This window comes from Rhinoderma darwinii, chromosome 8 (assembly GCF_050947455.1).
Source record: "Rhinoderma darwinii isolate aRhiDar2 chromosome 8, aRhiDar2.hap1, whole genome shotgun sequence".
In the NCBI taxonomy this organism is placed as follows: domain Eukaryota; kingdom Metazoa; phylum Chordata; class Amphibia; order Anura; family Rhinodermatidae; genus Rhinoderma; species Rhinoderma darwinii.
Genome location: NC_134694.1, coordinates 60,830,404 through 60,854,684, shown reverse-complemented (window position 1 = coordinate 60,854,684; position 24,281 = coordinate 60,830,404). Strand labels below are relative to the sequence as shown.

General features: G+C 43.5%; 1 protein-coding gene across 3 annotated transcripts in view; it reads right to left on the bottom strand.

Annotated features, from left to right (window-relative positions):
• EDA (ectodysplasin A) overlaps positions 1–24,281 on the bottom strand; it is a 218,615-nt gene that overhangs the window by 59,801 nt on the left and 134,533 nt on the right. For all 3 annotated transcript variants that reach the window (XM_075835656.1, XM_075835655.1, XM_075835657.1), the window contains exon 3: positions 4,277–4,306. In XM_075835656.1, coding sequence (XP_075691771.1) covers positions 4,277–4,306 — 30 coding nt within the window. The remainder of the gene's footprint in view (positions 1–4,276; positions 4,307–24,281) is intronic.

The window sequence follows — 24,281 nt, the reverse complement described above, 5'->3', positions numbered from 1 at the left end:
TTCAGGGGTTCCGTTGGAGGTTTCCGTCAGGTGGACCCCTCAACGGAAAGTCAAACGGAAACCTTAGCTTCTGTTTGCATCACCATTGATATCAATGGTGACGGAAAAATTGCTAATGGTTTCCGTTTGTCACCATTCCGGCAGGTTTCCGTTTTTCCGATGGAATCAATAGCGTATTTCGGTGTTGTCTTCCTCAGGAGGCCCAACGCGCATCGAGGCGGCTGTTTATACGCTGGGCTCCCCTGCTATTATACCGAATTGAGTCTTTCCATGTCCTGACTATACTTCATTGTGATTTATTTTTCACTTCTTTGTAAGCATTGTTCTTTGCACTGTTGCTACTAACGCATGTATTTGCAAATCTACCAGATGTCTTTCTTGTGGCTAGATATACCTAAATGATACCTACATTCTGCCACATACACAGTCGAGTCACGTTATTATGACCACCAGCTAATTTCCAGAGTAACCGCCATGTGCAGCACGGACAGCAGCTAGACGGTCTGGGAGTGACTCAATAAGGTGCTGGTAGGTTATCTCAGATATCTGGAGCCATGCTGACTGCAGTGCATCCCACATTTGCTGGAGGAGGATCCATAGAGCGAACAAGACGATCGAGGTGGTCCCACAGATGCTCAATTTGGGTTCAAGTCCGGCGAATTAGTGGGACAGAGAAGTACATGGAAGTCTTGGCCGTGCTCTTCCAACCACTGCCAGACATTTCTAGCTGTGTGACATGTCGCATTGTCTTGCTGGAAGATTTCATCTGCCCAAGGGAAGACAAACAGCATGTATGGGTGGGGAGTGGTCAGTGAGGATAGCCCCCAACACTACACATGAAGGGTCCACTGCCGTTATTCTATTTGCGCTAAGCAATTAGTCTATGAGGGTTAGAGCTTAGATCAAATAAATCATCAATAATCTTAGCTTTCAAATTATACAAGGTTCTAGGTGCAATATTAGAGGAGAATGGTTAAGGATTTAACAAGATGGGGAGGAGTGGGAGATGGGAAAAGCAGCAAGTAAGAGCAGTATTGAAGGGAAGGTGTCACGATTTATATTTATATATATATATATATATATATATATAAAATATTGCTTTTAGTATGTCATTAAAATAAATTTTATTTGTGTTCTTGTGTTGTACTTTTTACTTTATTCTTACTTTTACTTCTGTATGGGGGCTGCAATTTTTTTTTTCATCTCTGTATGTGTCGATTAACGACACATACAGAGATGGAATACGGCACATACATCCCCATAGAGAATGCGAATGGGAGCCGTTCCATTCACAATAGCGTATGCTGTCTGTGTGGGAACGGCACATCTTTGGTAGAGCGACATCCGGCGCCATTTTCATGTGGACCGGAAGCCGTGGCCGGACAGTAAGATAGCGACTTCCGATCGCGGCTTCCGACCATATGTTCAAGGCAGCGCAGACGCAAGGACTAGGAGCGGAGGCAGGTAAGTTATGTTTGTGTATGTGATGTGTGTGTATGTTAGTGTTATACTGTCTGATTACCACTGTATCTAATCCTCCTACACTGTGCATTCGCTCAGCCAGGAGAAAGGAGGGGGGATTGTGTGAGGACACTAGAGCGAGTGTGTCTACTCCAAATTTGCAGCATAAAGCAAAGAGGTTGTTTTACCACATGCCAATGCTGCAATTTTGGGATTGCTCCATCTAGTGACCAGCACATGGAAATGTTATAAATTAGAATCTAATTTATAATATTTCCTGACTTGTGAAAAAATAAAAAAAAATAAAACAATGTGTAATCATTTATATACTAACTGTTTAACTGAAAAAAATAAAAAAAATTCTAGCGACACATTCCCTTTAAAAAAAAAAAAAAAAGATCACAGTCTGTTACTGCCATCAATCCACTGTTCAGACTTCCAGTGACCCCAGAGGGTGATATAGGAGCCTTTTATTCATGTTTTCACCCTCTGACACATTTAGGGGAGAGGGTTTTTTTTTCTACTAAAGGGTTGAGAAAATGAGCAGTTGACCACCTAAATCACTCCCAATATTCGGGACATGCTGACTCTAAGGCCTTATTTACACGAATGTGTGCATCTTGCGCGCGCAAAAAAACGCAGCGCATTGTGTGCGCAAAAAACACAGCGTTTTGCGTGCGTTGCAGTTCCGTGTAACATCCGTGTATGGTGCATGTCTGCGTGATTTTCACGCATATGGCATCGTTATGACACTGTTTTTATGTTTAAAATCAGAAATGACGGCGGTGCTTTTATTTTTGCCTTCATTTCTTAAACTGTTACACGAATCACGCGCAGCACACGTAAGTGCGTCCGTGTGCTGCGCGTGATATTCAAGCACCCATTGACTTCAATGGGTGCGTGATGCGCAAAAAACGCTCAAGTATAGGACATGTCGTGAGTTTTACGCAGCGGATACACGCTACGTGAAAATCACGGACTGTCTGAACGGCCCCATTGAGTTACATAGGTCCATTCGATGCGTGCAATTTTCACGGACGTGAACTACGCTCATGTGAATAAATCAATGGTACGTCAGATTGTGCGCGAAGGAGTTAAGACCACTGATAGGTGAAGTACCGTAAAGAACATTGATTATCTCATTATAATGCCACCTGTCAAGGAGTGGGATATATTAGGCAGCAAGTGACCAGTTACATTCATGACGTGCGTGAATCTGATCCGTTATGCATCACTGTGCTTTGGGCGTGGTGTGCGTTATGGACGCATCCGCAAAGTACATACTTTTTTCTTTTTCTTTTAAGTATTTTCAATTGAATTGATGTGCAAATCACACACCGCACACGGATGTGCATCCGTGTACAGTGCATGTTTTTCACACACCCATTAACTTCAATGGGGTGTAGGTGTGTCATTACGCACCAATATAGGACATGCAGTGAGTTTCACGCAACGGACTCTCGCTGCATGAAAACTCCTGCACGTGTGAACAGCCCCATTGAAATCAATGGGTCCGTGTGCTGCACGTGATTTCCATGCGTAGCACATGGACATTATTCACGTTAGTCTGAATGAGCCCTTAGAAGTTGATGTGTTGGAAACAGGAAAAATTAGCAAGTGGAAGGATCTGAGCGAATTTGACAAGGGACATGCAAGGGTATTTATATGCAAGGGTTAGTACCTACCAATAGTGGTCCAAATAAGGACAACTGGCAAACTAGTGACAGGACCATGGGTGCCCGTGGTTCATTGATGAGGGGGGGGGGGGCGACCGATGGCTAGCTCATTCGGTCCGATGCCACAGAAGAGCTTCAGTAGCACAAATTGCTAAAAAGTTCATACTGTCTATGATAGAAAGCGGCCAGAACACAAAGTGCATTGCAGCTTGCTGAAGACCGGTCAGAGTGCCCATGCTGACTCCTGTACATTACCAAAAGCACCTACAATGGGACCGTGAGCATCAGAACTGGACTATGGAGCAATGGAAGGCGTCCTGTCCCGAATGGCAATGGCCTCTTTCAGCAGGATAATGCACCATTCCGAAAATTGCTCAGGAATGTTTTGAGGAACATAAAGAGTTCAAGGTGTTGACTTGGCCTTCAAACTCCTCAGATTTCAATCCGATCGAGCATCTGTGGGATGTGCTAGAAAAACAAGTCTGATCCCTGGAGGCCCCAACTCGCAACTGACCGAACTAAAACGATCTGCTGCTAACGTCTTGATACCACAGGACACCTTCAGAGGTCTTGTGGAGTCCATGCCTCGACTGGTCAGAGCCGTTTTGGCAGCATGACGGGTGCAATGCACAATATTAGTCAGGCGTTTTTAATGTTATGGTTGAACGATATAAAACTTAACACTACAAAACCACCAATACATAGCATATAACTACTATTCAATGAAACCAGTCTCATATTGCAATGAAAACTATAAGTAGAATATAAAGAATTCTATGTTTCAAATGAGATCTGCCATTTCCATCTCCAAAACCTCAGATCAGACTTGCCTCGGACTTTAACGCAACTGACTGCCACATCAAACCACTTTCCTCTCTTATCTACAAGCCAAAAATCAAAGTGGTTAAAGAAATTAACATCTGTGCTGTGGACGTCTTTGTTTTTTTATTTCTATAGAAATTCTTATTGACTTGCTATTAAAAAATAAAAAAAATTAAAATAGGACTGGTGACTGAAGTGATCTAACTAACAAAGAATACAGCAATTCTTTTCTACCCTCGGTAAGTCATCCTACACTAGAGATAAAATCTGTAAAACTTGTATGACATGTTATTAGGTCCTAAAACATTTCGACTTACCTTTTTTCTTGTTTCTGCCTGAACTTGGATCTGAAAAGAGAAAAACATTAGTCACAGAAACATCCAGTGCTCGTAGACAACCTTTGGGTTACAAATTAGGAGCAAAAAAATTTCAAAAAAGAGTAAAAGCATTCTAGAAATTACTGTCTAAATGTTAGTTATGAAGATTTCGGGCCATGTAAATAAAGCGGTACTATCACATAAGGCACACAAAACACGAGTGATGTACACGTGGCCTGCGATAGATATATATATATATATATAGATATATATATATATATATATACACACACACACACACACACACATATATATATAAAACACATGTACACACATAAAAAAATGTGGGATTATTCTTTGGCCCTCGAGTTGGGTCCGGCTTTCTTTATGCACCCTTTTCTACCATTTTTGTATGGGTATTCTTCTCCATTTTTAGGCTTTCATTTAGTATATTTTTCTACCTTCTAAATATTTTTTTTAAACTCACATTCTTAAACAGAATTTACACTCTTCACGGCTTTCCACTTACTTTAAAATATAATATATATGATATTTTGCACAACATTTTGGGGCAAAGGTAACATACAAGGTTGACTATACAAAGTTAAGGCCCTTTTACACAGACCAATGATCGGGCAAACGATCGTTCACATGAACGCTCATTCCAGATTATTGCCCTGTGTAAACAGGGCAATGATCATCTGATAAACAAGCAAACGCTCGTTCATTGGCTGATCATCTAGTATACGCTGCACAAAATATTATTGTTGTCGGCAGCACATTGCCCTGTGTAAACAAAAAGAGTAACGATCACTTGTCCCGATACATTGCTGACCAAGGCTTCTTGTAAAAGGAGCAAATGAGCGCGGATAAACAAGCTTTGTCGTTGATCGGCGCTCATTTATATGGCCCAAATTGGCCTGTGTAAAAGGACTCGTACACTTTATCATAGATAACAGTGAGTCAATAGAGAAAGTAGCATCCAAAGGCAGGGGCAAGCAGAGCTCTTCAACATTATGCAGAGCAGGCGGTTATCAGAGTGGGTGGGCAGCAATGGCATTAGTGCTCTGTAGCTATAGTCAACAGTTGTGGAGCACAAGCTGAATGCAGCAGTTGTCGTTTCCTCTGGGAAAACATGGCATTTTACACCCCTAAGAAATTCATATTTGGGGGCATCTAGGTGGCAAACAAAGGGGAGTAAACCATGTATTATCTAATAAAAATTGTACAATTTAATGTTATTGTAGTTATGAAACCGTTATTGCATAACTTTTTTGTAGAACGTTTTGATATTACGGCATATGGTTAAGGACTTACTTACTTTTTTTATTTTATTGAGAGATGCACGTGGTTCCATTCAAAAAGAAATACACTTTAGACTGGACTTTTACTTAAGATGATTTTCTAAGTGAACTTCGTACAGGTCTCTCCTGGGCTCCAGATCATAAACCCTAACGGTGCCCCCTAATATGTCAATCTGGTTCTCTTAGCAGTTTACAGAAGAGCTTCTTGTCATTCAGCATAGTAGCACAGGCTGTGTGCTTTCTTAATTTACTTAGGGTAAGGCCACATGGAGTGGCCCTGACACAGTCGTGATGCGGCCAACAACTGTTGGCCCCATGTTCGGCGCGGCTGTCAAATACCCGGTTAATGGTCGCACGTTATTGCGGGTAAAACTACCCTTGACCAAAATCGTGCGGCCATTAAGGGTGTATTAATTAATGGCAGCACAATTTTGCAGATAATGCAGCTAAAACGTCCCTTTAACGCGTGGCCATTAACAGGGTATCCGACAGCTGCGCCAAATATGGTGCCGGCGCAGTTGTTGGCCACATTGCGGACGTGTCACAGTCGCTCCGTGTGGCCTTACCCTAGAAACTGAAGTTGTGCTAAACATGGTTATACCCTATATAATTTTATGAATTTGACCTAAAGTGTGAAGAGATTTTCTAGGTCATAAAAATGTATAAAGAGAATCCTAGAAATCAAATAACCCCGGAAACATTATATCAAGCATTATAGGTCTATGTGAATCTGTTCTTTCAGTAATTGGTGTGACCTTAATGAATTGCAAGGGCTTCAAATGTTTACATAAAACTACATTCCTATTGTATTAAGATCAGACTTAATAGAATAGACTTATTCTATGTTTAGGTTCTTTGACTTAATGTGAATCTCATCTGTTATTATCAGCAGCCAACTTTTCATTTTTTCATAGAAACATGTCCAAATTTTGATTTGGCTTTTTTAGATTAGGTATCACTTCCGGCATGAGAAGGGAGATGTAGAAGTGGTGTTTGAGGTCGTGTCACTTCCTGTAGGAGGTGTGGCTGTGGATAGGATTGAAATTATGAGTCACTTCCGGTGTGAGAAAGGCGACATAGGACCATAGATAGAGCAGTTTCAGGTCTTGTGTCACTTCCTGTGGGAGGAGCTAGATGTCAGCGGCTGAATCGCATTATAGAGGGGTTGCAGATTTACAACCCTTCCGGGTAGGGGAGGTGGGAATAAGGGGAAAGTGGGTATTTAAACATGTTAGTATAGGACAGCTAATGATTCCTGACGAAGGGGGAATACCCCGAAATGCTTGGAATGTTTGGCCATTTTATATATTTTTTTATATTCAAATGCTATTAAAATCACCTTATTACTTCGGTTGATGATTCTGCCAGCTGCATTACTGAAAGAGTGACCAGGGGAGTGATATTTAAAGTGAACGGGGATCGGAGGGAAGCTAGGTGCCTGGCTCTCCTCACACATGTAAGTACGATTCCATTTGCATGCTAATTTGACTGAATTGCATTGAACTTCAATACAGCCGCTCTCCAAAGTTTTTTTTCTATATTTTTGCTTTGCAGAATTTTGATTTGAAGATTTCTGGGGGTGCAGGTGGCAAGAACAAAAAATTACTGTTGCCAGCTGTCAAGGATTCTGCCTCTATGGCTTTCATCTGTTCTCCTAAGTGGACTGAATTGGGGTCATGTACTTCTCACCGATCTCTAATAAATGTCAAAAGTTGATACCTCATCTCACACTGTTCTGTAAAATTTGCTGGTATAATCCCAATTCATAGTTCCTTGAAACCTGAGGTGTCCAGTACCAAAAACATCAAAACTCCATAATACTGTCATACTGCTAGCACTGGGTTCCATTTCCAGGATGAGGACCTTATGAATGAAGTTTTTAGATGTTGTCAAACACAACTTTTTCTATTGAGATCTACAGAAGATTCTTCGAGGAGTCTTCTGGCTCATCCAGTTGATGTAAACTGTGAAGACCAGGCTTTGGCAGAGAAGGCTCATGTTTATGTAAATACGTAGGGACTGGCTGACCATATTAACATTGATTTAATTACGCCCTTAACATTTCTATCAATAGAAATCAGAGTTTGATAAATTTGGTCAGTGGGCTTAGTTTATGGGACTCAATAACATTTTCTGCATAAACCAAATCTAAAATGTGTTCTAACAATACACATTCTGTGAAATGACGATTTAACCACGAAAACACAAAGTACAAAGATAAACACTACGAAGAGCTGGAACGCCAACACCACCACAGTTTTTGTGTTGCTTTCTAAAACATGAATAAAAATTCTAATTCCGGAATGTGTCATATTGAAAGTCCCTAAAACAAAAGTCTGGTATCCGTGTACAAAGGCTTCATTCATGCTGCAGAGACCACACCTAGTGGACATCAGTGGTAAAATAAAAACGTCAGTATTTTTACTGCTCTTTGACCTTTGCGTTTCTTCTAGCATCCTGAAGTGAACTATTGTGAGGCTGAATATTCCTGAAATAACAAGTGTGTACTGTGCGTAGATCACAATGTATTATGCATTCATTAACACAAGACTTGCAATCAGCAAAGTTTTCTTTTGCCATTCCAACATATTTTTCCCTCTTAACATAATATATTGCAAGTGATTAATTACCACAACATTCTCCACACAATACTCAACATGTATCCCTTTCATCGGGGCAAGATAAAGGATTATACAGTCGGCAGGAATTCCACAAACATTCTGACATGCAATATTTATTTTGCTTACAATGGAACTAACATTTCTATCATTTTATACAATGTATCTACAATGGCTTTTCAGGAAATTTAGTCTAGAATTTCACTTTCACTTGCAGACACTTCATTGCTGCTGCGTGCTGAGCAGAGTGGATAAAATATTGCGTCCTTAGATCAGTAAACAGTGGAGAAACTAATAACTATGGCAAAGCGAACATGTGTTAAATGGATGGAACAAATTAGCTTCAAAGCTCAAAAGCCCCCTAAAAATGTAAGCAAATGACAAGTTCATGTTAAATTACAAGTTTTCAGCTGCAGTATGTGAAAATAAATACATCTATTGAATGCAGACATGCTTTCTAGAAAAACATCAGGCCGCAGACTTACTATGCATTCTATTTTTAGGAACAGAATGATATATAATTCATATTTGTTTGTGTCTGGTTAAGGGGTATCTTTCAAACCCCAAAATCTATTCCATATGAGAACGTTCTGGACCCCTAGACTTTATTAGGATATATTATTTGGTTAGCAGCTTATTATCCACCCTTGTCTTACATGGTGGCAATATTTAGATTTTACAGGTGATCCGCTGTACTTTTACAGTGCATCACCTGTAAAAGTACAATTAATTTTTTCAACAACAGATGTCTGACAATGATAAAAGAAAAAGTGAACCAACTGTTCTCAACAGAGAAGGAACGTTATTGATCACGGCACCAGAAAGATTAAGCAGCCAGGATCCAGGTTTTCCCAATTCCAGCTGCATAACCTTTCTGATGCTGTGCCAGTGCCGTACATTTCCAGCATGGAGAGTGAAGGGGTTGAGGAAGCTTGCCAAAAAAAAAAAAAAGTGCAAAGCTAAGTGTATTAAAAAGGCAAAAAAAAATTACACAATTTCCGGAATTCTACACCTCTCTCCCTGCTTTTATATTTTATCCCGTTGCAATATCTATCTTGTGTCCCAGGAGATGATTTCCCCATCCTTCTCACAAACCTCAGTCCCGGTTTCTCACTGCTGTCCCGCCGCCCCGAGGGTCTGAAAAATGTCCGCAGTCCGCCGCGGTGCCCCATGTGGAAATTGGAGGTAGAGAAGAGAGGGGGGGGCGCAGAGCAGCTGGAGTGATCAGCGTCAGAAGGAGGTCTTGCGGCGGCGTTCTGACTGGGGTCGATGCTAGCCCGGGAATGGACCAGTCCGGTCGCCTGACCTCATTCTGAACACCGCTGCAAGAACTCCTGCCTTCTGCGAACTGTGAGTGACGTTAGGCAAGGCGGAGAGTGGTAGCAGTAGGCTACCTCTACCGCTCTCTGCTCTGGTGGCAGTGTTGCACAATGTACAAGGGGAGGAGGAGGGTTATGTGGCACTATGTACAAGGGGGGAGGGGGGTTGTGTGGCACTATGTAAAAGAGGGGGAGGGGGCGTGACGCTATGTACAAGGGGGGCTGTGTGTGGCACTATCTACAATGGGGGCTGTGTGTGGCACTATCTACAAGGGGGGCTGTGTGTGGTGCTATTTACAAGGGGTGTGTGGCACTATTTACAAGGGGGCTGTGTGTGGTGCTATTTACAAGGGGGGTTGTGTGTGGTGCTATTTACAAGGGGGGCTGTGTGTGGCACTATCTACAGGGGCTGTGTGTGGAGCCATCTACAGGGGGCTGTGTGTGTCGCTGTCTACAGGGGGCTGTGTGTGAGGCTGTCTACAGGAGGCTGTGTGTGGCGCGGTCTACAGGGGGGCTGTGTGTGGCGTTGTCTACAGGGGGGCTGTGTGTGATGCTATCTGCAGGGGGGCTGTGTCTGGTGCTATCTACAGGGGGGCTGTGTCTGGCGCTATATACACACAGCCCCCCTGTAAATATTAACTAACTTTATTTTTTTTATTTTCCATGTTCCGCTGGACTATTTGGACTACGTCGTTGATTCGTTGGACTACTGCGATGATCTAAGTTTTTTTTAAATAAAATGGTCAAAGAGGATTGTGTGGGGGAGATTTTATTTCAATAAAAAAATATGTTCTTACGTCTCTTGTTTTTTTAATACTTTATTAGCGCCTTGATAATGCAATTTGTCTGATGGACGACGTCTATTACTAAGAAGGGGCTTAGTATTAGCCAGTAAAAAAGTTGCAACGAACCCCCATTATTACCCCGGTACCCACCACCACCAGGGGTGCTGGGAATAGCAGTGTACAATCCAGTACCCGACCATTTGTAGTAAGGGTCAAACACTGGGGTGGCAGCAGGATGGTTTCCGTTTGTGCCTGTCATGACTCCGTTCTGACAGAAAGCTCCGACGGAACATCAGAACGGAGCCCTAGCGCAGATGTGAACGAAGCCTAACTGATCAGTTATTTTTAACATTGGTATCAATGTAAAACGCATACAAACTGATAGTAATCAGTTTGAATCAGTTTTTTCATTAGTTAAAAGAAAGCCTTTGTCCCTTCTAGATAGCGCCCATATAGAGCCACAGTGCCCTTGTAGACAGTGTCACACCCTCACTGTAGATAGTGCCACAACCCCTTGTAGATAACGCCACGCACACACCTTGTAGAAAGCGTCACACACGCCCCCTGTAGATAGTGCCACGCCCCACAACCCACCCTGGGGATAGCGCTACACTGCCCCTCCCCGGTGAATAGCGCCATTAGGGCTCCTTCTAGGAGCGGAAACCCCGGGAAGAGCATTGCCACGGCTCTGGCTGGGGATTCCGCTCCAGGAGGAGCCCCTGACGTCACAAGGATTCATTCCTGAAAAAAAGAATCCATTGAAAATTTATGGGGTCGGTCTTTTTATTTAGGCCATCTTGTCATGAAAATGGCCAAAAATAGGACATGTCCAAGACAGACCGACACCCGCTGTAGCCGGCAAAGCACACCCATGCCAAGCTTTTTACAGTGTTGTGGCATTTGTACCTTTTCATGACCGCTGTGAAAAGGCATATAGGCATTCATTAAGGGGTTCATAAAAAAAATAAAATTAAGGTGATCCACATACAAATAGATGTTATACCGGGGGTCTCAAGCACGCGGCCCGCGGGCCGCATGGGGCCCCTGGGGCTGTCATCTGCGGCCCGCGGGACACAGAGCCGCTAGAATCGGCTCTGTTCCGAGACTCTGGAATTCCCTGACATCACTCTCCACATATGAACAGCGATGTCTGGGGCTTCCCCATTGCCGGAGTCCCGTGCAGAGCGCTAGTACAGGCTCTGCTCCGGGACTCTGTGGAATTCCCTGACATCGCTGTCCATATATGGACAGTGTGTCAGGGTCTTCCCCAGAGCGGGGACCCGGGCAGAGCGCTAGTATCGGCTCTGCTCCGGGACTCTGGGGAAGCCTCTGACATCGCTGTCCATACATCGACAATGATGTCAGGGGCTTCCCCAGAGCAGGAGTCCCAGTGATGTCAGGAGCACAGCAGGAGTCCCAGGAAGAGCCTACTAACGCTCTGCCCGGGACTCCAGCTCTGGTGTTGCCCCTGACATCTCTGTAAATATATGGACAGTGATGTCAGGAGAAGAGCTGGAATCCCAGGCAGAGTGCTAGAAGTTGCTCTGCTCCGGGACCCCAGCTCTGGGCAAGCCCCTGACATCACTGTGGCAGCATCTGCGGAGAGCACTGCGGCAGCATCTGCGGGGGGCACTGCGGCAGCATCTGCGGGGGGCACTGCGGCAGCATGTGCGGGGGGCACTGCGGCAGCATCAAGGGGGCACTGCGGCCGCATCTACGGGGGGCACTCCGGCAGCATCTACGGGGGGCACTGCGGCCGCATCTACGGGGGGCACTGCGGCCGCATCTACGGGGGGCACTGCGGCCGCATCTACGGGGGGCACTGCGGCCGTATCTACGGGGGGCACTGCGGCAGCAGCCACGGAGGGCACTGCGGCAGCAGCCACTAAGGGCTCTGCGTCAGCAGCCACGGAGGGCACTGCAGCAGCATCCACCGAGGGTACTGTGGCACTATCTAAAAAGGGGCTGCCCAATCTTGACATGTGTGTCTGCCAAACGCTGCTAACTGAGCCGCCGGACTGCATTTAGCGACACTTAAACTGGAAAAATGGATTGTTAAAATAAGCATGTGGAGAAATAGCTAAAATTTTAAACCTAGTGGTATTATTATAGTAATGTAGTATTATTATTATTATAGTAATATAGTGTTATAGTAGTTCAAATAACTAATTGATTAACAATAATTTTGTATTGTATCAAATTTGAAAGTAATGCGGCCCAACCACTTCACATTTTTTCTATATGTGGCCCACTTACCCGGCCGAGTTTGAGACCCCTGTGTTATACCATAACAGTTAGAGCCAAATATCCCTAAGGGCTCGTCCACACGTAGCCGGAATCGCTGCGTATTTTCCATCCGGAATTGTGGACCGAAAATACGCAGCAGAATACAGTAGCAGCAAAGTGTGTGAGATTTAACACATTTCATCTACACGCGTAAATATTCAGAGCAGAAATTGACCTGTGGTGCGAATTTTTCGGACCGCAGCATGTCAATTTCTGCTGTGGAAAGTGAACTGAAATGCTGCGTTTTTCAGGAGGCGTCACCATCTTCCAGCATTGTGAAAAACGCAGTAAAATCCACACCACTTTCTGCAGTAAAAAACGCAGGAAATAGTGCGTTTTTGACGCAGCAGAATGCATGCTACTTTCAACGGAATTGCTATTCCGCTACGTGTGGACGAGCCATAAACCTTATGATAGTTCCTCAATAAGCTGCATAGCTTTGGAGAGAATATTTAAAAATAGCCTCTTCATATTTTATGTTGTAAACTTATTTTGCATAATGCCCACATGATCTTCATATAATATATCTTGGATGTGATTTTAACATCAGTATTAACTAATCAAAAGGGTCTGTTTCTTGAGGTCTTGGATCTTTATCTTGTTTAGGGATGCCAACTTTTGGGAGCTCAATATTAAAGCTCCCAACAGCAGCTCATTTTTAAACTTTAGAATTAAAGTCCTTTTTGCACAGACCAATGATCATTAATCCCCACAGTAAGGCCCCATGCACACGATCGTAGAATTGGTCCATAATTATGGACCCTTTCACTTCTATTGCCCACAGACACCTTCCCGTATATTTACGGGAAGGTGTCTGTCACGTAGAAAGGCTCCGCAAAAGATAGGACATGTCCTATTTTTTGCTTTTTACGGATTGTGCTCCCATTCTTTATATGCGGGTTGCCGTCAGTGGCCGGCCATGCCCGTAATCGGGCAGTGATTACGGGCACGGTCGTCTGCAGGGAACCTAAGTGATCATTGCTCTGCTTGAAGGGAGTAAACTAGCGCCGAACAACAAGCTATATTATCGATCGCCATTCATTTTAATAAGTGGTAAACAAGAGAACTGTCTGTGTAAAGCCACCTTAAAGGGAACCGGTCACCAGCATTTCACCCATTAAACCAGCAATACCAGGCGGTAGTGGGTGAAAAATCATTACTATATAACCTATAAATGTCTTCTTAGTCGCCTCTGTAGCTTTAGTATTCAGTTTTTTTAGTGTTCCCACACCGTACGCTAATAAGCATAAAAGAGTCATATCTTCGTTTGAAGAGTAAAATCTTTATTCCTCAAGTGTTTTCGCGTTTACCCCGCCTCCTTACTTTTGATTGACAGCACCTCGCCTTCCCCCAGCACACAAAATCCTGCGCTTGTGCATTGATGTCCTCTTCTGGTGTGTGTGTACAACGGGACACCGGATTATTACAATAAAAGGCGCAAAATGTTTGCAGACCGTTATTTAGTCGGAGGAGGAGTTTAGGAGAGGGGATAACGGCGATTAACTTTTTATAGCAGCGGCCAGTGAGGGATAAGTAAAGTTCAATAGGTGAAATGCTGGTGACAGGTTCCCTTTAAGGGAAAGCCATCTAGCCCTGACACTTTATAACTAAGTACAGTGCCTACTTTAGCTCCTCTATACCAAAAGCAGGCATCCAATAGAATTCTCTTAAGGTGATTTAAAACAGGCAGATATTTGCTCGTGTTTAGCTACCGTTTAGGAGCGCAAATTAACAGTACAGCTCGTCAATTGGCACTCGTTTACTCCCTTCAAATCATAATTTACTGTGGGGATGAGCGATCGTTCCTACAATTGTTCTAGATGTGCTGTTGACAAGCAGACGCTTTTATGGCCGCATAAAAATTCCAATCAGCCGACAAGCGAGCTCGTTCATCGGCTGATCGCTGCCTTCTCTACACATAGCAATGATCGAGAACGAGCGTTCGTGTAAAAGGACCTTCATCCTATGACCACTTCGGAAGAGACATAGAATCCCACCAGATTCCTTTAAAGCCATTTACCTGCACATTGTGCCTACAAACATTGCTGGACAGCTATTACAACCTTTTTGTAATAAGCCTCATAACTTTTGAGTATATGTGGTAAAAATTTTATAGTCTGTACTCATTGACGAAAAATATTCTTCAAATAAGAGAAGTGAATTAAAACAACTAGGGTTAAAAGAAAGAGGAGATGATACAAAACAGTACTCCCAAATCCTCTATGTTCTACAGGCAACGAACTGGGATGGTGATTCTAAATAGATTTTTTATATATATATATATATATATATATATATATATATATATATATATAGCCTCAAAGTAACGCAAGAGAAATATTTATATGAAAAAAGGGGTAAAAACCCTAGAAAACTGACATCACAAATTAAGACAATATGAGCGGACTATTTCATCTTTTATGAGGCCAATTTATAGGTGTGCTTCTCAGAGATGCAGCTCCATTTCAAGCAACGTATGACATGATGAAAGGATTGAAGCACTTAGTATAAAGCCTTCTACCACATTAAGGCATTACGGTATGTTATCCAAAGGTGTGAAATCTAGCAGTTTGTCACATTTTACACAGTCTTTAGTCTGCCTAAATCGAAGTAATTGAAAGTAGCCATATGGGGAACCAATTTATCTACTAAGACATTTCCCAGGTAAAGCCTTGTTTCCTTCTATGAACGGTTTATTGGCAGTCACATCAAAAATAAATTGTACTAAACCACATGTAGAAAGAGTGCTGCTCCCTCCAAGATGAGCACCACTGTGCAGCTAAAACACGCAAAATGGGCTGTCTGACAACTGCGTGGAAAAGCTTACAACTCTATGTTCTTAGTCCTTTATAGTAGTACACTATTATAATAAGACTATATGTTTCTTAATAGTAACAGGGCCTGTCTTTGGGGCTAGCAAACTGGGCCCCCCAAGTCTTAAAGGCCACTACACAAGAGAACCCCCCCCCGAAGCAGCATTCTGCTTCACAGAAAGTTACAGTAATCTTCTGAGCGATCATTTACACTGAGTGGTGCCCAACAATAGGGAAAACCGTGCAATCACAGCCACATAGTCCTCTCTGTCCCCCGCGCTGCACGGATCTAAATGGTGGTATTATGTGAACACTGTTTGGGGCTCCTTATTTAGGCATTGTTGGCTGTATTATTTGGACACTGAATACTAGCTTTATTTGGGCATTGAATGGCAGTGTAGTGTGGTCAGTATATGGCAGTGTTATAAGGGCACTATATAGTAGTGGCGGTATTTTCTTATATATGCATTTGAAATAATGAGAAGAACCGTCTAATGATGGGGGTGGGGGGCTACTTTGCTTGCTGTGGAAGGCCAATTATATATATATTATATATATATATATATATATATATATATATATATATATATATATATATATATATATATATATATAAATAAAACACAAGAGAACCTGCCCTGAAGAGTAAGCCGAGACATCAATGTTGTAAGAGGCACAATCCTGCCTAATCTTGCGGACAAGTTCTTGCTTTACTGGTTCTGGAGATGTATGAAATTCATGGTGGCGCACGATGATACAAGAAACACTAATGCTGCTGCACTAATGAAACAATATATTATGTTGGCAGAGGCTATTAATGTGAAATAGTTTTTTCTGCTTTTAATACACTTTCCAAAAACGTATGATGCTGTGGAAACTAGATCAGTGTGTCTGGGTTCCTCTACAGTACAATTCTTTGGAATAGGTCTGTCATAAATAAAGAATATGTAAATACTAGCAGGTCTATCTGTACATTTGACGTTTGAAGTTCTTTCACAGTACCGAGCAAAACAGCTTTTTTGTATTTGCAAATAGAAATCTACAAAACATCCACAGAATAAAATATAAGACTAGGGCTACAATGTAGTGCTTCTCTTTAGCCGTATTCTGTCTCTTTAAACTATTTTTGGTAGGGGTGCACTGAGGAAATTCAATTTTCCCAGTGGTGCCTCAAGTCCAAAAACTCTGTACTAGGCTACAGGATCACGCCGGCCTACACAAGGATCCCTTCGTGGAGCAGCTCATTTCATTGTGAGCAATTTTTTTTTGTTTGGGGGCACTGTATGGCACGATCTACAAGGAGGAGGTGGGGGATTATGGCACTGCCTACAGGGAGGCTGTATGGCACGATCTACAAGGAGGAGGTGGGGGATTATGGCACTGTCTACAGGGAGGCTGTATGGCACAATCTACGTGGGGGCACTATCTACAAGGGGGGCTGTGTGTGGCAGCCATGGTAGGGGGCATTATACTGTGTGGCGGCCACTAAGTGGACATTATACTGTGTAGGGGTACTATAGGGGACAATATACTGTGTGTGGCACTTAGGGGGCATAATACTGTGTGGGCACAATTAGAGGACAAAAATACTGTGTCCGTGGAGGGTTTATAATATATAAAATATTATTATTATACAGTATGGGGGGGGGACACTAAAGGGGCATTATACTGTGTGGGGCCACTATATAGGGCATTATACTGTGGGGATCATTCTACTCTTTTTATGGGCCATTTCTTTTTATGATTGGGTGGGGGCGCCGTAAGATCATTTTGCACAGGGCGCCATCTATCTTAAGGCCGGCCCTGATTGCAGTATAATGTATAAACTATATGATGGTCTTATGTGGAGTCTTCAACCCCTTCCCGCATTTTCATGTACATGCACGTCATGGGAAGGCTCACCTTCCTGCATTCGGCAGAAGCTGTGCCCGCATGAACACCGTGGGAGCCCGGCTGTGACAGACAACCGGGCTCCCGCTGCAACGGCTGAGATTGGAGAAACCTTCAATCTCAGCCGTTTAACCCCTTAAATGCAGCGGTTAATAGCATTGACGTCGGCATTTAAATGTTTTGACAAAAGGACGGGGCTCCTTCTGTCACCCATCGGCACCCCGCAAATGCGATCGCAGGCCTCCGACAGGTTGCCAAGGCAGCCGGGGGCCCAACAAAGGCCGCCAGGCCTGCCCTGGCTATATGCCAAATAGGCCGTGCCAGAGGCATGACCTAATAGATTGCCTGTCCGTTTTACACTGACAGGCAATAATGCTTTGGTGCACTAAGTATACCAAAGCATTATATCTTCGATCAGAAGATCGCATCGTGAAGTCCCCAAGTGGGACTAAAAAAAACGCTTTATCTTTGTCTCATTGATGTCAATGAGAGGTCAGACGGAAACGCCCGAAGGCCATGTTGCTTTTTTTTCCTGCGAGCGGAAAAAATACGCCTCCGCCTCCCATTGAAATCAATGAGAGGAAATTTTGGCTGTTTTTTGCCACGGTTTCCGCACGTTAGATTTCTTACACATTTTCACCATGGTTTCTGCAGTTCCTCTGCACTGCAAGGATTGGCTTTCAACGTTGTAGAGTCACCTGAGCAACTGGTGCTCCCTGTCTGACACTCACTTTATCCACTGTCCTCTCCATTTGGAGATAACATCTTGCTGTGGTGTGATGGACGGACTGTGCCACAGCCCTTATAACAGTCAGATACCCTTTTCCAATCTCAAATACCTTTTCACAATAACCATATTCAAAATTTGACAGTCCTGTAGTAGGCAGCATAATGATCATTTGTAGTTTTCAGACATGTGCTCATTCATTAACACAAGAATTCCAATCCCTTATACAATTCATGAACATAATACTGCGCTACTTGTTCATGTATAAATGATCTTTAACCAGAAGAAACCAGGGACATATTTAACATTTCTCCACTGCCACAGCCACTTAAAGGGACTCACCAGTTTATCAAGCAACATTAGCATATTTAGAAAAATGCCAATAACTTTGCAAATAATAAATTCTTTTTTCTAACAAATCCAATTGTAGCGATCAGAAGCAAAGCGCCTATTAGTTAGGAGATAGGGAATTAATAAACTGGTGAGAGAGTCCCTTTAAGAAATTACTTTCTTCAATACGTTCTTTCGTTATACAGGAGAAAATGAGGCATGAAGCAATTCTTTCATTCCCAAATTTCAAATATTTGTATTTAGTTTATTTCTATACATTGAAGTATTATTCCGGTCATAACATAGTATGCTGTACTCGGCTGTTTTTGTCAGCCCCATAGATATTAAATGGAGCGGCAGGAATAATGCGTGACGATCTCTCCATGCAAACGCCTCCTCACAACACGACTGCTTGGAACCACCGTTCTAGTGATCGGTCATATTAATAGTATATTAAATATAAAACAAATTTTTTTACATTTTTTTTTGCAATTCTGATATTTTGAAGGCACAATGGAGCAGGACAGCATACAAAACTAGTATAACATAGTGGCTAAACTTTTACAGTTTCTTCCATTGGGATACATTGAAAGTTGCATTTACACGAAACCCAATGTATTCCTATGGACAAACACTGTGTATTCCTATACGCACACTGTAGTGATATTTTCAGTATATCAGATCATTGTCAAGTTTGGAAGACTTATCTGTATATGGTCAGCTTTAGGGTCAGCTCATACAGAGTTTCTTGGCACTGATTTTGACGTGGAAACAGCGTCGGAATCCACTTCAAAAAACGTCCCAAATCGCCCCCCATTGATTTGAATGGGAGTCAGAGGTGGGTTTTTTCCCAGGCATTTTTTGGCCGCTCGCAGGAAAAAAAAAATGCTGCACATTCTTTCTTGCTGTAGTATCCGCGTCTGACCTCTCATTGAAATCAATGCGAGGCAGAAAAAACCTGCGGTACTCGGTTGAGCCTTTTTGCAGCACTTTTGCTCATGGTCCTTGCATTAGATTCAATGGCCGTGGGCAAGAAAGACAGCGAAAAACAACTCTCTGTGGACTAAAAAGGTAAAACAATATTCACCTAAACAAAAATATTTGTTTTCCATTGACAAATTATTGTTTGTAGCAAAAGCTGGCACAATTGCTTTGGTTGGGATTATTTCACTTAAATGGGGCTTCGGCGGAATTCACACGACAGGGTTTCCCGGCCGGGTGCCGGCCGTTCATAAATCGGACAGCACCCGGCTGCATTAGGAACAATAGACCCCTAATGGGGCTATTCACATGACAGATTTTTTCCCGGCCGTCAAAAAATGGGACATGCCCTATTTTCGGCCGGGTTCCCGGCCCCCATAGAAGTCTATGGGGCCGGGTAATACACGGCCATCACCGGAATATGTCCCGAGTGATGGCCGGGTCTACCGTCGCTCGCGCACTCTCTCTCCTCCTCCTCACAGTGCAGAATGCATGTGAGGAGGAGGAGGGTCTTTTTTTGCTTCCTGAAGGAGTCGGAATCCCCAATCCCCGGCCGGGGATTGGGGATTCCGCTAGAGGAGAAGTGAGTGACTACACTCTCCATATATGGACACAGCGAAGTCACTCACCTCTGCAGCGGAATCCCCGACTCTATGGCCGGGGATTCCACTACAGGAGAAGTGAGTGACTACACTGTCCATATATGGACACAGTGACGTCACTCACTTCTGAAGCGGAATTCCCGACCTGTGGCAGGGAATTCCTCTCTAGGAGAAGTCAGTGACTACACTGTCCATATATGGACATTGAAGTCAGTGACTTCTCCTGGAAAGGGGGGGGGGGGATGGGTGCAACCTACAGGGGGCTGTGTGGCATCACCTACAGGGGACTTAGTGGCATCGCCTGCAGGGGGCAGGGTGGAATCGCCTGCAGGGGGCAGGGTGGCATCGCCTGCAGGGGGCTGGGTGGCATCGCCTACAGGGGGCTGGGTGGCATCGCCTACAGGGGGCTGGGTGGCATCGCCTACAGGGGGCTGGGTGGCATCGCCTACAGGTGGCTGGGTGGCATCGCCTACAGGGGGCAGGGTGGCATCGCCTACAGGGGGCAGGGTGGCATCGCCTACAGGGGGCAGGGTGGCATCACCTGCAGGTGTTTGTGTGGCATCACCTACAGGTGGCTGTGTGGCATCACCTACAGGGGGCTGTGTGGCATTACCTACTGGGGACTTGGTGGCATTACCTACAGGGGACTTGGTGGCATTACCTACAGGGGACTTGGTGGCATTACCTACAGGGGATTTGGTGGCATTACCTACAGGGGGCTGGGTGGCATTACATACAGGGAGCTGGGTGGCATTACATACAGGGAGCTAGGTGGCATTACCTACAGGGGACAGGGTGGCATTACCTACAGGGGGCTGGATGGCATTACCTACAGGGGGCAGGGTGGCATCGCCTACAGGGGGCAGGGTGGCATCGCCTACAGGGGGCAGGGTGGCATCGTCTGCAGGGGGCTGTGTGGCATCGCCTACAGGGGGCTGTGTGGCATCACCTACAGGGGGCTGTGTGGCATCACCTACATGGGGCTGTGTGGCATCACCTACAGGGGGCTGTGTGGCATCACCTACAGGGGGCTGTGTGGCATCACCTACAGGGGGCTGTGTGGCATCACCTACAGGGGGCTGTGTGGCATCACCTATAGGGGGCTGGGTGGCATTACCTACAGGGGGCTGGGTGGCATTACCTACCAGGGGGGCTGTGGCATTATCTACAAAGGGCTGTGTGTGGCAACAAATTTAAATGAAATTCATCCGATTTTAAAACGGACAGGGAAAAAAACGGATGCAAATCGGGTCCAAATCGGCCGGTAAAAACGGCAACACGGCCCGGAACGGATGCAAACCGGCCGGGAAAATCGGCCAAAAACGGCCGATTTTCCCGACCGACACTCAGACCCTGTCGTGTGAATGAGGCCTTAGACTTCGTACACATCTGCATAGCAAGCTCCGTGGTGCTTTGTCTGGAATAAAAAAAAAAAGGGTCCCTTACTTCTAATCTTATATCATTCCTTTATCATCCACAGAATATTGCCAATGTTGTCTTTCTCAGAGACAACCTTATGCTGGCCACAAAGGAAATATTTTTTCTTCAATTTGTTACATAAGTGCAGACAATAGCGGTGTCAGACCAGCTTTAATATTCTGCCTACTTATTAATATGTGTACTTATCTGTTTATTTATTTTTATCATGGGAATTAGTAGTCGATAGAGGTACATCGAGCCTTTACTGTATCTCCATATGCCTCAAATTTCATACAGAGGCTTTTTCTGCCAAATTGCCTTCCTTGCAGACAGAAAACAAAAAAACCAGAAGGATCTATATATTATACACATACTCCCCTATAAGCATGGCCGCGACAGGAGAAATCACTGGTTGTACGGACGTGCATGGAGGCCGTGCGGCTCGGTACGATGAAGTTGTATGGCTTCCAAGCACTGCCATACAGGCTTCGTGCGTCTTAACTGTGCTACTTTGTATATAGCATTTCAGAGCATGAAGTGGACTGGTTGAAAAATATATACAAGATACTTATGGAAATAATGTTCTTCATCCATCTCTTAAAATGATATCCAACTGTGAGACAAACACTATGAATGTATAACAGGGCATAGAGTGCACACGTGATGCATGCTGCCAAACTGAAGTGAAACTCATGTGAACAAATACGTATACTCTCGAGTCTATCCTGCTGGCAAAATGTCCGCATGTTACTTCTAGAAAGTATTGTGGCCGAGTAAACTCATTCCTCTTAATTCTGGTAATAATGTGTTTTTTCGGAAAGGAAACGGACTTATGCTTTTCCAAATCTAAGGTATAGGATAAAACGAACCAGAAAATACTTTCATACTTAACATGCGTGTTAACTGCAGACAAAGAAAATGCACACACTTTTACCAGATTGTCTATAACAAATACTTGATGTTGGAAAGATGAAGACCATGTGCTTTCAATCTTCCAGAACAATATTTTAAGCAGAAGCAGTATTATCAGAAGTAATGCCAATTTTGTTTTATTTATTTTTTGCAGCAAGCACACCTTCTCAGATTTAACAAACACGATCTATCCTTATGCCACACCAAGTGACAAAGAACCATCATGTCACAATTTAAATTTTTTTCATGCCCTGGGAACAATGTCAGAATCGTAATTTGAGAGGAATCACCAAATAGTAGTGTTACTTCTGTAATGGACAGGAAATATATGGTTTTTCCTCAGATTGATATGATCTCAATGACTGATACAATAGCAGGCACAAACTCAACAGGCCCAGCAGCAGAAGAATGTCACTACTGAGATGAAGATGGATAATAGGAATCTTTATCACACCATTGCTATTAATATTCACAGGGGTTTAGAGCTGGGGTTATCTGGTTCAATAGGGCAACTTGAGGCAAAACGTGGAAGGGACTGTTTCCATTGGCCACATAGACATTGAAAGCGTGACCATCGCCTTTATTCAAACCCTCTTCACTGTGGTCATGAAGTGCCCAACCTTCTGGACCTTGTGAGCCACATTAAAAGGAGTGATGGTCACGAGGCGCATTCCAAATATGGAGAAACACGTAGCAGAAGTGAAGAAAGTGGTAGAAGTGATAGCATGTTTTAAATTTTACATACAGAAGAAAATATGTATTATACCATTCAAATTGGTACAGTTCAGAGGTTAGGATATGTCTTCAATATAGTCAATTTGGAAATCTTCTTGTAGCCAATGCATATGGTCGTAACTAAGGGATCCTATCGAGAGTCACGCAACTGGAGGTCACGAGAAACATGTGGCTCCTAAGCCACTGATTGGGGACCACTGACCTTACCGGTGGATAGGTGATAAAAGTCCTTTAAGATTATATGTATGTATAATTATATATATATATATATATATATATATACCGTATATGTCGGCGTATAAGACGACTGGGCGTATAAGACGACCCCCAACTTTTACCCTTAAAATATAGAATTTAAGATATACTCACCATTTCGTGCAGGAGCGCTTCACTATGGCCATCGGCGGCAGGACCCAGGACTCTCTGTCTCTTTGAACTCGCGCATGCGCAGATAGGCTGCTTCATCGCGCGAGATCTGAGAGGCAGGGAATGAGAGGAAAGGGCGGGCCCTTTTTACAGCGTACACATCATAAATGATGCAAAAACATTGTTGTCCGCGCCATTACTGAATGTGTGTATTTTATGTATTGAGACTTATTTTAATGTTTATTGTAAAAAAGGTGAAGGTGTATTTTTTTTTACAATTTAACAATACTTTGTTTTTACTTTAGCGCGCCCGCCATGTTCTGTCTCCAGTGCCGCCGCTCATTAGTGCAGCGCTGGCCGCATTGCATCATCCTGACCCCGCGAACTTATGACTCAGGAGCGGGGCTGTGGCTGAATTACACAGCCGCAGCCGCGCTCCCATACATTCATGTGTATTATACTGAGCTGTGCGGCTGCAATGTGCATCCCTAATGTAGACAATATCCGGCATATAAGACGACCCCACACTTTTGAAATTTTTTTAAGGGTGTAAAAAGTCGTCTTGTACGCCGATATATACGGTATATATATAGTGGATATAAAAAGTCTATATATATATATATATATATATATATATATATATATATATATATATATATAGTGGATATAATAAGTTTACACACCCCTGTTGAAATGCCACCTTTAATGTGACCCATAATCTGTACAATTCCATTGAAAAACAAACCAATGATTTAGAGGAGGAAAAAAAAAATATATTAAAAAAAATATGTGGTTGCATAAGTGTGAGCATCCTCTTATAATTGGGGATGTGGTGGTCTTCAGAATAAGCCAATCACATTTAAAAACCCATGTTAAATAGTAGGCAGTACACAGCTGCCATTATATAAAGGGATTGTG